The sequence below is a fragment of the Electrophorus electricus genome, chromosome 25 (genome assembly GCF_041902795.1).
Source record: "Electrophorus electricus isolate QZ-2024a chromosome 25, ASM4190279v1, whole genome shotgun sequence".
Lineage (NCBI taxonomy): Eukaryota > Metazoa > Chordata > Actinopteri > Gymnotiformes > Gymnotidae > Electrophorus > Electrophorus electricus.
The window spans coordinates 12,039,370-12,052,539 of NC_137521.1; the positions used below are offsets into that span (position 1 = coordinate 12,039,370).

Consider the following 13,170-nt stretch of genomic DNA (forward strand, 5'->3'; position numbering starts at 1 on the left):
GGTGGGGGGTGTCTGGAGAGCAGCGCTATCCTATCTCCCCTCCCCTTGATCTCATTCTTCCGCTGCAGAAATCGCTCGGATGCTGCCATCACCCTGAGACGCGAGCGCTCTCCGCGTCAAACGGGCTTATAACATGTAGACCCCAGTTTACACTTATTCATATGCGTTTGTAGCTTCTCGACAGACAGCTCCAGATAACACTAATGATGTAAACACAGCGACCCTGCCATCTCACAAGCTGATGTAGTAGTTTTAATGTAATAATTTATACGACATGTTACATTGTCATCTGCATCACTCAGTTTTCTTCCGCGTAAGATGAAGTCCTAACAGTCGTCCTCTCCCGCGTGGGTTGCCAGGGTTTTTTCTTTATTATATTTTTAACCTGCGAGCATCGTCAACTCTTGGAATAACGATTACAGATGGAATGATCTATGTTTTTTCTGTGACGGATGTGTTTTGAGGAGGTTTCAGTTTACTTCCATCTCTCTCTCTCTTTTTTTTAAACTCCGGCGTAAAATGTCCTTGGAGCATGGCCTGCCCGGTGAGTAAAACATTTAACATTCATACACTTCTTTTAACGTAAAATTTCGCCTCAAACTTATTTGTGCTCAGCTGTGTCTAGCGCGATTTAAGTATTAATGTAATTAAGTAACATACATTCGCGTGTACGTATGGAAATTATGAGACGCATAATTGAGGTATACAGTCAACAAGTCCAAAAATGATAACAGCCATCTGTTATTGATGTGGTGGTTGATCCTACAGGTGCATTTCTGTTTTCTTGGCCTGGTCACTATCAAATCATAACGGAAATAGTACGAAAATGTATGGACCTTTTACGAACTATTCTCTTTAATTACCAATATAATGCAATGCTCACTAGAGTGAACTTTTAATAAAAACTAGCATGTAGTATATATAAAATGGAATGTAGTAAACTGAAAAGAAATCTACTTAAGGAAAATGTTTAATCAACAATCTCAAAATCCATTCTCAGGCTGAGAGAACATTAGAAAATCGGTTGTCTACCTGTAACTGAACACCCTGAACGTTTGTGCATTCTGTTTTTTCTGGCACGCGAGTTCTTATGTTAATCCCTAAGAATGCCCTTAATGTTCATTTCCATCGCGTAATTCCAATTACATTTATGCCGTCTGGGGCCGACATTAAACAGAATATTTCCAGACAGAATAATGCGGTGGCTGCGTGGGCAGTTAAGACGCAAGCGCACGGATAAGGTTTACTGTGGACCAAGGTGAAGAGCGGATTTCTGAAGGTTACTAGGAAAGGACGTCATTTACAAAGCGCATAATTTGTACTGTGAAGCGACTAAGTGTAACGGCGAGAGCCGTTCGAATGGGGCAGTTATGAGTTTTCATATTCACTATTCTAAATCTGGAAGCGTGTCATATGAGTGAAACCGGTCAAATTAAACCGACTATAGTGCCATCCTAAATTGTAAGGCCTGATGGCGGCCAACGTTGCCTTAGTAAATCTCTCCGCCAACGGATTGGGCAGTTTGATATGAACGCAAGCAAAAACCGTGTTTTCTATTGGTTTTGAGCTTTTTATGCATCAAGAGGCAACAGCACAAGTCCTGCTTCGAGTACGGAGACACACGTAATTACGCACAGCAATCCCATATCCAAAATGATTTAAGGATAAAACACTGAAAAATATTACTGAAGTGGTTTGTTGCATTTAATTTTTATTAATCAATTTGTTTCAATGCAGTTTCAAATGACAACGGTAACTATGCAGTGCGATATTACACCATGACATAACAGGCGGTGCTTAATTAAGAATGAGGAATAAAAAATATCGAAATCAAAGCACACCACAGAAAAAAAATGTAAAAACAATAAATAAATAAATGTTGGCTCCTGAGCTACCATGTAAAATTATTTTTGTGAATGTGTTTAAAGCCTCTTTGATGAGTTCTGAAAATAACTGGATTTACTTGATACAATAGTTTTTTTTTAATTATTTTTTAATGCATTGGAATTTATCTGCTACATATTTCAGAATGAAATGAAAGGTTGTTAAATTATGCTAATATTAATATTTTAGATAATATTGCATTATAGAGCAGGTTTACAAGAGAGACAATGTATTGTCCCAAGGTGACTGGAATATGCTTAATGCAAAAATATCCCATTAAAATGTTTTTCTATTTATGCAACTGAAAGCCTTGTTTTAATATTTCTAAGTGTCCAAAGCCATTATCCACCACAGACTCTCCTACAAAATAAACTCAATAGTCTGCAGGAATATTGAGCTGTAGCTAGCTGTATACCAACAGGATTCTGAAAAAAGTTTTTTGTTATTACAAAGTCTTTATAATTCTGTTTTCTTTGTACAAAAGCGGAGCATCGTGGCAGCGGGCCAGGATCAGCAGGAGTAGAGCAGCACATCGGTCCCTGTGCAGACCCCTGCCTAAGCGACGTCTCTCTTCTCCCCGGACAGCATGCACCATGGGAGACATGGCAAATAGCTCCGTGCGCTTTCACCCTAACAATCCCAGGAAGGATGGAGGAGGGTGTGAGGCTGATTTTGGGGTGTCTCTGGAGGAGCTGCGAGCCCTGATGGAACTCCGTGGAGCAGAGGCACTGCAAAAGATCCAGGACATCTACAAGGACACTGAGGGACTGTGCCACAGACTGAAAACCTCACCCACAGACGGTGAGTGGACAGAGACAGAACGCTGTAGTACTGTCCTCACGCTCCACTGGGTCATGGGTGTCCACTAGAGATGGCCTCTCCTCGGTGACACAGGCAGTGCTTTTCTATTGTGAACCTTTTGATTACAGTGCTACTGAGTAGATTACATAATGGATCGAACTCTGTTGTTTTAGTAAACGAGGTACAGATAATATATTCTTGGAGCAGGTTTGGCCTTTATATCCTACTAAACACACTTATCTGAACCCTGATAAGAGATGAGCAGACTAATAATGCCTAGTGTCTTTTGGAGCCTAGTACATGTGAAAATGTGGCCTTAATACCCCAGTGTAGAGCGCTGTAACACCACAGAGGACATGGTTCCTTAGCTCCTTCACAGGCTACTGAACTGACGTCATCTGGAATGTGCTTTCTGGTCTCATGGCTCCTCATATGGCGTCCTACACATGACTCTACAATGGTCCTCTCTCTTCAGGAGGGTTGCATTGCATTTTTGCGTGTGTGGTTCTTTAATGAATCCTGTAGTGTGCTTAAAGTGTGTGTGTGTGTGTGTTTGTCTATAGATATGTCTGTGAGTCTGTGCCCCCTGTGTGCAGACATAATTTACTTACAGCTAGTATATATATCTACTTCTTGGAAAGTATAATACTATACTATACTATATTCGAGTATACTAAACTATACAGTTATTGGCATCTCTAGCCTAGTTGCCTTTTGTTGCATAACTGTTGAGGTTCTTTTTGTGTGTATGTGTGTGTGAGCTCCCTGTGTGTTTACATGCAGTGTGTGTGAGTTTCCTGTGTGTGTGCATGCAGTGTGTGTGTGTGTGTGTGTGTGAGGTCCCTGTGTGTGCATGCAGTGTGTGTGTGCATGCAGTGTGTCTCTGAGTTCCCTGTGTGTGTATGCAGTGTGTGTGAGGGCTCCCTGTGTGTGTGCATGTAGCAGACATCTGACAAAACCTTATTTTGGATTATAAAATGTCTACTCCCTGTAAGAACAGGAATTGTGTAGGAACAACCCCCCCACTCTGTCGCTGCAGTGTAACCCCCCTCCCCACTCTGTCCCTATACAGTTCCAGAAACTCAATTAAAGAGGCTCCCCTCCTTTCTGTTTTTCATACTACTTTGTAATGACAGTTATGTTAACATTCAGCTTGTTTTTACAATATGTTTAGCTTTGATTACATTCTAGTAATGTACAGAACAGCCTCTAAATCCAGGAGTTTTATGCAGATAAAAATTTTAAAAAGTCATTTATAAATGGCTGAGTAAAAGGAGAATGGATAATTTTTTGCAGAACCCTTTATAACCATGGTAACGGCAGGTAAATGTTCTACCTTCCAGTGACCTATTGTCTAGCAGGGCTGCCTGAGAGGCACTCTCAAAGACTTATGTTTTCTGCCTCATTTGGCAAAAGATGCCAGGTTAGAGTAAATATTTACCAATAACCTAACTAACGTGCCATTTTTATAAGGTTATTGGTAAAATACACCATGGTAGAGTGAGGTATTTGACCAAAGACACCAGGTTTGAGGGAGAGATTGGAGGTTACTTGAAAATCAGTCGCTTTTGCAGTGTGACATTTCTGAGAGAGATATCAGATGAAAGTAAGAAGCATAAAGTTGGATGATAGAAAATATGAATGTTGTTGAATAAGTTTGGCCGAGGTAGGAGGTGTGGTTTGGAGGAAGTAGAGTTTATAGAAGGTGGGGTTTGGAGTAGGTGGGGCTTAGAGGAGGTGGGGTTTGGAGGATGTGGAGTTTAGAGGAGGTGGGGTTTGGAGGATGTGGAGTTTAGAGGAGGTGGGGTTTGGAGGATGTGGAGTTTAGAGGAGGTGGGGTTTGGAGTAGGTGGAGTTTAGAGGAGGTGGGGTTTGGAGGAGGTGGAGTTTAGAGGAGATAGGGTTTGGAGGATGTGGAGTTTAGAGGAGGTGGGGTTTGGAGGATGTGGAGTTTAGAGGAGGTGGGGTTTGGAGGATGTGGAGTTTAGAGGAGGTGGGGTTTGGAGTAGGTGGAGTTTAGAGGAGGTGGGGTTTGGAGGAGGTGGAGTTTAGAGCAGGTGGGGTTTGGAGGATGTGGAGTTTAGAGGAGGTGGGGTTTGGAGGATATGGAGTTTAGAGGAGGTGGGGTTTGGAGGATGTGGCGTTTAGAGGAGGTGGGGTTTGGAGGATGTGGAGTTTAGAGGAGGTGGGGTTTGGAGTAGGTGGAGTTTAGAGGAGGTGGGGTTTGGAGGAGGTGAGGCTTAGAGGAGGTGGGGTTTGGAGGATGTGGAGTTTAGAGGAGGTGGGGTTTGGAGGATGTGGAGTTTAGAGGAGGGGGTTTGGAGGATGTGGCGTTTAGAGGAGGTGGGGTTTGGAGTAGGTGGAGTTTAGAGGAGGTGGGGTTTGGAGGAGGTGGAGTTTAGAGGAGATGGGGTTTGGAGGATGTGGAGTTTAGAGGAGGTGGGGTTTGGAGGATATGGAGTTTAGAGGAGGTGGGGTTTGGAGGATGTGGCGTTTAGAGGAGATGGGGTTTGGAGGATGTGGAGTTTAGAGGAGGTGGGGTTTGGAGGATATGGAGTTTAGAGGAGGTGGGGTTTGGAGGATGTGGCGTTTAGAGGAGGTGGGGTTTGGAGTAAGTGGAGTTTAGAGGAGGTGGGGTTTGCTGTAGGTGGAGTTTAGAGGAGGTGGGGTTTGGAGTAGGTGGAGTTTAGAGGAGGTGGGGTTTGCTGTAGGTGGAGTTTAGAGGAGGTGGGGTTTGGAGTAGGTGGAGTTTAGAGGAGGTGGGGTTTGGAGTAGGTGGAGTTTAGAGGAGGTGGGGTTTGGAGTAGGTGGAGTTTAGAGGAGGTGGGGTTTGGAGGATGTGGAGTTTAGAGGAGGTGGGGTTTGGAGGATATGGAGTTTAGAGGAGGTGGGGTTTGGAGGATGTGGCGTTTAGAGGAGGTGGGGTTTGGAGTAGGTGGAGTTTAGAGGAGGTGGGGTTTAGAGGAGGTGGGGTTTGGAGTAGGTGGAGTTTAGAGGAGGTGGGGTTTGGAGTAGGTGGAGTTTAGAGGAGGTGGGGTTTAGAGGAGGTGGGGTTTGGAGGATGTGGCGTTTAGAGGAGGTGGGGTTTGGAGTAGGTGGAGTTTAGAGGAGGTGGGGTTTGGAGGATATGGAGTTTAGAGGAGGTGGGGTTTGGAGTAGGTGGAGTTTAGAGGAGGTGGGGTTTGGAGGATGTGGCGTTTAGAGGAGGTGGGGTTTGGAGTAGGTGGAGTTTAGAGGAGGTGGGGTTTAGAGGAGGTGGGGTTTGGAGTAGGTGGAGTTTAGAGGAGGTGGGGTTTGGAGGATGTGGCGTTTAGAGGAGGTGGGGTTTGGAGTAGGTGGAGTTTAGAGGAGGTGGGGTTTGGAGGAGGTGGAGTTTAGAGGAGATGGGGTTTGGAGGATGTGGAGTTTAGAGGAGGTGGGGTTTAGAGGAGGTGGGGTTTAGAGGAGGTGGGGTTTAGAGGAGGTGGGGTTTGGAGTAGGTGGGGTTTGGAGTAGGTCAAATCCCGTAGACTGGGATGGCAACCACCTCCTTTTGCCTTTTGCTTCCTTCCTGTGTAATTTGAAGCTGCATGCTGTAGTACCTGACAATGACACTGTGATGTGATGACGGGCTGTGGGGTCTTTCTGTTTCAGAGAACATGTCTGTTTATTTCAGAGGCCTAAGGGCGTAAAACTTTGTGTGAGTACTATGTCCCCCTCCAGCATGGGCTCATAACGGCAGAGGCAGGTGTTAAAGAGGAACTGACCCTACGGCTGTCCACACATGCCTGCAGGTCTACCGGACGTTCCTGGCGACCTTGAGACGCGGCAGCAGGTGTTTGGATGCAACTTCATACCTCCCAAGAAGCCCAAGACGTTCTTGCAGCTGGTGTGGGAGGCTCTGCAAGACGTGACCCTCATCATCCTGGAGATCGCTGCCGTCATCTCCCTTGGGCTGTCCTTCTACCAGCCTCCCGATGGCAATAGCGAAGGTAACCTGTGCACAATACTTTAATTTACACTTACCTGCTACTGCTGGGAAACCTTTGTGCTAGTACAGTCTGCTTAAATCCCAGCTACAGTGTACTGAGACAAATGGAAAACCAACAAATGGGAGCAATTTTCTCTCTCTCTCTCTCTCTCTCTCTCTCTCTCTCTCTCTCTCTCTCTCTCTCTCTCTCTTTCTCCTTCCCTCTCTCTCTCCTTCCCCAGCATGTGCAAATGTCTCTGGTGGGGTGGAGGACGAGGGTGAAGCTGAGGCAGGCTGGATAGAGGGTGCTGCTATCCTGCTGTCTGTGCTGTGTGTCGTGCTGGTCACGGCCTTTAATGACTGGAGCAAAGAGAAGCAGTTTCGTGGCCTGCAGAGTCGTATTGAGCAGGAACAGCGCTTTGCTGTGGTCCGCAACGGCACCGTCCTCCAGATCCCTGTGGCGGACATGGTAGTGGGCGACGTGGCCCAAGTCAAATATGGTCAGTAGCACTCCTGCACCTCTTTCAGAAATGTAGTGTACTGAACCTACATTCATATTTATGCTCTAGTGAGTGCAGACTGTGTTTTTAGTTCATGGTTTTGGGGCAGGGAATAATTGCACATGGCACGTTGCTGTCTTTATTTATTTTATTTACTGAGCTGCTTGTGTTTGTGGAGATTGTGTGTCACCAGCAGGATGTAATGATATAGCAGATCTTATGTTTTGATTTATTTTGTCAGTGTGGTTCCAACTCTTTTAAAACTACAGATTCATTTTGCTTTTAAAGTTTATTTTTTAATGTTAAAATTTAAATGTTTAGCACTCCTGCTTACCTGATTCAGCAGTGTGATTGGGTGGGTTTTTAATTGTCTGTGTTACCGTCAGGCAATGACAGGGCTGGAAATGGTATATGTATTGTGTTATGTCATATATGGCATATCAGAAAATAATGCACAGGAGGGAAATTTGCGTCATTGCTCTTCTGAGCACATTATGCTCATACACATGTGTCCTATGAATACTTTTCCAGTGTCCAGTATTTAGCCCGAAATCTTCCCCTTCCAGTGTAAAATGGTGGTCCTAATGTTGGCTAAAGCTTCAATAAGCAACACAGGCTACAATGACACTACCTAGAGGAAAACTCTTAGTGTTAGAGTTATTTTGCATTGAACTGTTGAAGTTCATGCAGTTTTTCACAGAGCTAGCCAATTTGTAAGTCATTAGTTTAATTTTCTTCCTAACAGAAAGCCTAAAAGCCTACCATTCTGTTAGCACTTGTGAACAAGGCTCATCTGGTGCTGGGAATTCATATTTTTAAAATATTCTTATCCATGTGTTCATATTTGTATGGGTGTATGATTCTTTGGCCATACTACTGTGCTCTGTTTGAGTAGCATAACAGGTTGTGGCCTCTGACAGTGTGAAGTCATTTATGCACCCCAGACCATTCTTAGTTAGGCCTGTTATAACCCTCTAGTTTAGTGCCATGATCCCTGGGTCTTTAAGGCTAGTTTTGGGACTGGATTATGACATAATGGCCTTGCCTGTGGTGTGTGACTAGGTGATCTCCTCCCTGCTGATGGAGTCCTGATTCAGGGTAACGACCTGAAGCTTGATGAGAGCTCCCTCACCGGAGAGTCTGACCATGTACACAAAGCAGCTGATAAAGACCCAATGCTGCTGTCAGGTTGGTAGCTCTGTGTGTGTGTGTGTGTGTGTCAGTCAGGCAATGTAGGGTCTGTGTGGGTCTGTGTGTTTTGTTTACTGTAAATTTCTCAGCAGCTTTTTGTTGTATTCAGGTTGTCTTCGGGTGAAGTGTTGGTAGTGAAGTATGGTGTAAAGACTCACAATATGATGTTGTAACGGTCAAAAATCCAGAAGAGCAGTCAGCGAGGCAAACCAAAACAGACAGGGAACAGGCACAGAGGGTAATCCAAATAACCAGAGAAACAGACAAGATAACAAACTGCTCAGAAACGTACCACAAGATTACAAGACTTGCAAAGACTACAGCTTTGGTTTAAATACAAAGACTAATGAGGACTAATGACAACCTGACAGACATGTAGACTCAGAGATGGCATACAGGTTAGGTTAGCTGCTGCTGTGACATCAGACATCCCCTGCCTCTCTATCTACTCCATATTCATTCTCAATCACACACTTGTTTCATCACACTGCACTGCAGGTTTAAGGACGAGCCACAATATCAGTTAGTTTGTTGCGCCATGTGTCAGTAAGCTCACTTAATTTTCACTTTGTGAGGATGGGACTGGTGGTATGGAGCAGGACATAAATGACAGTCTGATCTCTGTGTGTGTCCCTGGAGAGTGATCAGGAAATAATCAGACTCCTTCCTGATTTCTGCTTCCCAGAGAGGAGCTGCAAGGTCCCTTAGATCTCTGTTTGCCTTATAATTATAATAAAATTATAATTACCACACTACCCAAGAGCATCTGATATTCGTCCTGTGTATACACAGCACAACTACATTAGAGTGTGTACAGCATACACCTACACAGCAGGACAATAAGGACCGGGCCCATCACTTTTCTGAAATGTCCAAGCGCTGATGGAGAGGGGAGTTTAGTGGAAGACACACAAAATAAAATACAATCCGCCATCAGAGAAATTTACAAAAATCAGTATCCAATTTGTTTTTCTACTTGGCTCCAATTTAATACAAAAGATTTCTCTTTATTCAGTTTTATCATCTTTAGAACCTGTAACCATAATAAACCGTAACCAGCTTTTGTGAAGAGTCGCAACCTGCTTCCATGAAGAGCCATAACCAGCTTCCGTGAAGAGCCATAACCAGTTTCCGTGAAGAACTTATCTTCTTCAGTTAAGATTCTTATTGCTCTTCACAGAAACTGTAAGAAACTGAAGAGCTGGAACCATCTTCTCTGAAGAGCTGTAAGCAGCTTTACTAAATTGATTTAAACATCTTTACCGAAGAGCTGTAAACAGCTTTACTGAAGAGATTTAAACATCTTTACTGAAGAGATTTAAGCAACTTTACATGCTGAGCATAAAACCCAAACATTGTCATGAGGTGTTTTGTGGATGGGGGTCAGTGGTATCTGTGTGTTGTTTTAATCATTCAAGCCTTTTATGGCAGGCAGGAGTCCCACTGAAGATGAAACCAAAGCCACACACACAGATAAATGTAGTAGGTTAAATAGAGCAGTATGTTTTATGTTGCTTTCCTAATGTATTGTAACAATATATTACTAACATGTAAGCCCAATAAGAGACATTGAAATCTGTCTGTCTGTTTTATTTGTAATGGCCCGAGTGCCGCAGCACAAGGAGCAGGACATACAGACTCCCTCAACAGAGACAGACATTTTTTGAAAAACACGGAAGACAAAGGCAGTCACATATAACATAAAGGGTGAACATGAATACACATACGATGAACATCGTGAACACTATCACGAATGTGAACGTGCTCAATAACCAACAACAGAGCACACTCCCACAGTGGTTTAAGTACACATAGACATTACCAGATTAAACCATGTGCAGGTGTGTGCTAAGAGCAAAGGCGTGGTTACAAACAAGACGATTAAGGCCCATTGCACGCGGTGGGCCGTACCACGTGACTAGGGGGGAGGGGAGCATTCCGTGACATTTCTCATATATTTATTTAATTGAAATTAATGATTTAGTAATACAGCCCAGTATAGGATGCAGAAGAAAATTGAGGAACTACAGAAAATTGTTAAAATGTTTCGGGGCATTTTAATGATACATAGGGATGTTTTAGTAGTGTAATGAGTATGTGCAGTACTGGAGTATGTGGTGCTGGAGTACAGATTCAGGTTGTCTTATCTGGAACCTCACAGTCACACTTACCTCATGGTAAGGGTTTTCCAGAAAAGTGTGCTTAGAGTCTTCCCTGTGCTGTTATCCAGGCACCCATGTCATGGAGGGTTCGGGGAAAATGGTGGTGACTGCTGTTGGCATCAACTCTCAGACTGGCATCATCTTCACCCTGCTGGGTGCCGGCGATATGGAGGAGGACAAGACCAGCCGGAAGGGTAGGACATCCAGACACATCCTCACATCAACGGCAGAGAGCAAGCTAATTCCAGCTAGGTATGGGAGAGGGGAGTGGGAGGGGCCGTCTCCCTGCTGCTCTGTACTGAGTCACTGTCCAAAGATGTGCATTAAATGGACTCTGGTTTAATTAGGGAGAGACACCGAAGTTCACCTCACGATGACCCTGTATCTGGACATTTCTGTGTAACCTTTTTTCAGCTGAAGAATTTCAGTTCACTTCCAGACTAAGACACTTTAGGGCTATCAGTGCCCAAAGAGGCACACTAGAAATGTTTATTCATTCATGTTGATTCAGTATTTCATAGTTTTCATTTAACTTTTGTTTTCTCATTCTTTGTTTTGCATGTTACCCTCATCTGTGCCCTGTTCCCTATTTGCTAACCAAAGCTGAGATCACTAGTAGCTCACCCATGCAGTTTCCCAACGCGTCTACCAAAGAGTGCAACGTTGTTAATGGTAGGTACTGCCCACAGCTGGCAGTGAGCTCTGGAGTGACTAGCACGTGCGGTATTAGGTTTACATCTCCTCCTTTAGCACACCTTCTCCACACCTTTGTTCATGTGCTGCTCTTATAGATGTTTTTCTATCACTTTGTCTGCTTGCTGATGTGTGGGTTTGGCTCACTGTGAGTTTTCACTTCATAATAGTTATCTTTCACAGGAAAACAAGATGGCACTTTGGAAAACAATCCAAACAAAGGTAACCATGTAGCTCACTTGAAATGAGACATCTCATAATGAACTTAAAATTCAATCAGAAACATAGTTCATTCGCACATTTGGTGATATGAGGTTTGGCAGCAAATGTAAAATTTTCTCCTCTAATCCTATTGGTTGAATCTCTTTCTGATATTGCCCACAATAGCAAAGAAGCAGGATGAAGGTGTTGCCATGGAGATGCAGCCTTTGAAGAGCGCTGAGGGGGGCGATGTGGAGGAGAGAGAGAAGAAGAAAGCCAGTGTGCCCAAGAAAGAGAAGTCAGTCCTCCAGGGCAAGCTCACCAAGCTGGCTGTGCAGATCGGGAAAGCAGGTGACAGCCCTCTGTCTCAGCTCATTTCCTGTGACTGGTGTAACCCATCCATATGGATTACTGATTGAAAAAAGTATTGCAAGAAGTCTTTGGATGCTAAAGGTGGGAAACTGTGTTCCTTTTACACAAAGAAGGTGTAGTTCAGTATTTGAGTGTGTGCTCATGACCGCATGCCTTAATGAGTTACATCTGGATTGTTAAGAGCATAGAAATTCCCAACAGCACAGTGTTTTACTGCTGTAGCGCTATTCACATCATTCCACTTCCATAATCTTGCTAGCAGCTGCTTTGATAAGAGGCAGAGGGTTAGGGTTAGGTTTTATCTTATAGATCGATACTCAGGACAGGTTACCAAGCCATGACAGGAATATTAACAAGTCACAGTAGGATTCTCCAGGACTGTCTCCAGAGATTGACAGTGCTAATGGAGACTGTTAATGTGAGTGGCATGTTGATCTGAAGCGGTGGGGCAAACCTTCTTTCCTAGGTCTGGTGATGTCAGCCATCACTGTGGTTATCCTCATGCTCTACTTTGTAATCGAGACGTTTGTGATTGAGGGACGCCTGTGGCTCACGGACTGTACCCCAATATACGTGCAGTACTTCGTCAAGTTCTTCATCATCGGGGTGACGGTTCTGGTTGTGGCAGTGCCCGAGGGCCTCCCTCTGGCTGTCACTATCTCCCTGGCCTACTCTGTAAAGGTGTGTCAGCGTATAACTCAGTGAGCTCTTTTCACTAGTTTGTCTCCCAGTAAGATAGCGGCTCCTTACAGAGAGCAGGCTTTGAAGTCATCTTTTTTAATTACTGCCCTTACTTAAGAAACTTATTCAGTAATTTATTATAACTTTACAGTTACATTATATTTCTTTATATTTGCCACTTAAGAAAATTAAACTCACTGTATAGGGCCACAGAATGTTATGATTTTTGTTACATTTTTTCTTATTGTGGAACTGGTATATGGATTATACATCTCTGTGCTTGTGGTCTTAGAAAATGATGAAGGACAACAACCTAGTGCGTCACCTTGACGCCTGTGAGACGATGGGGAACGCCACGGCCATCTGCTCGGACAAGACTGGAACGCTGACCACCAACCGCATGACAGCTGTGCAGATGTATGTGGGAGAGCAGCACTTCCAGGAGATCCCAGCACCACAGCACATCAACCTCCATACGCTGGACATGCTCACCAACGCTATCTCCCTCAACTCCGCCTACACCTCCAAGATCATGGTGAGGAGACAGTGTGAACGTGTGCCGTGGCTGTGTGAATCTGTGGGTGGTTTATGTTGTAAACTGTTCTTCCCACAGTCCTGGCCATGCAGGTCGAGTAAGTCTGCTGAATTGAACAATAGGCTTGTCTATGCCCCGACTGTCAGGCTGTTTGCTCCCTGTAAGTTCATAAATGTATCTGCCATGATCAGCAGCTATCAG

General features: G+C 44.2%; 1 protein-coding gene across 6 annotated transcripts in view; it reads left to right on the forward strand.

Moving 5' to 3' along the window:
* Nucleotides 1-101: 101 nt before the first annotated feature.
* atp2b3a (ATPase plasma membrane Ca2+ transporting 3a) overlaps nucleotides 102-13,170 on the forward strand; it is a 30,414-nt gene continuing 17,345 nt past the window's right edge. For 2 of the 6 annotated variants that reach the window (XM_027025872.3, XM_027025874.3), the window contains exons 1-11: nucleotides 103-544; nucleotides 2,470-2,685; nucleotides 6,459-6,656; nucleotides 6,877-7,134; nucleotides 8,197-8,322; nucleotides 10,556-10,681; nucleotides 11,091-11,159; nucleotides 11,364-11,402; nucleotides 11,568-11,732; nucleotides 12,220-12,434; nucleotides 12,727-12,969. In XM_027025872.3, coding sequence (XP_026881673.2) covers nucleotides 520-544; nucleotides 2,470-2,685; nucleotides 6,459-6,656; nucleotides 6,877-7,134; nucleotides 8,197-8,322; nucleotides 10,556-10,681; nucleotides 11,091-11,159; nucleotides 11,364-11,402; nucleotides 11,568-11,732; nucleotides 12,220-12,434; nucleotides 12,727-12,969 — 1,680 coding nt within the window. In that variant the 5' untranslated portion in view covers nucleotides 103-519. Of the gene's footprint in view, nucleotides 545-2,368; nucleotides 2,686-6,458; nucleotides 6,657-6,876; nucleotides 7,135-8,196; nucleotides 8,323-10,555; nucleotides 10,682-11,090; nucleotides 11,160-11,363; nucleotides 11,403-11,567; nucleotides 11,733-12,219; nucleotides 12,435-12,726; nucleotides 12,970-13,170 lie in introns of all 6 variants that reach the window. The other 4 variants (XM_027025877.3, XM_027025875.3, XM_027025876.3 and 1 more) reach the window with 4 other exon arrangements.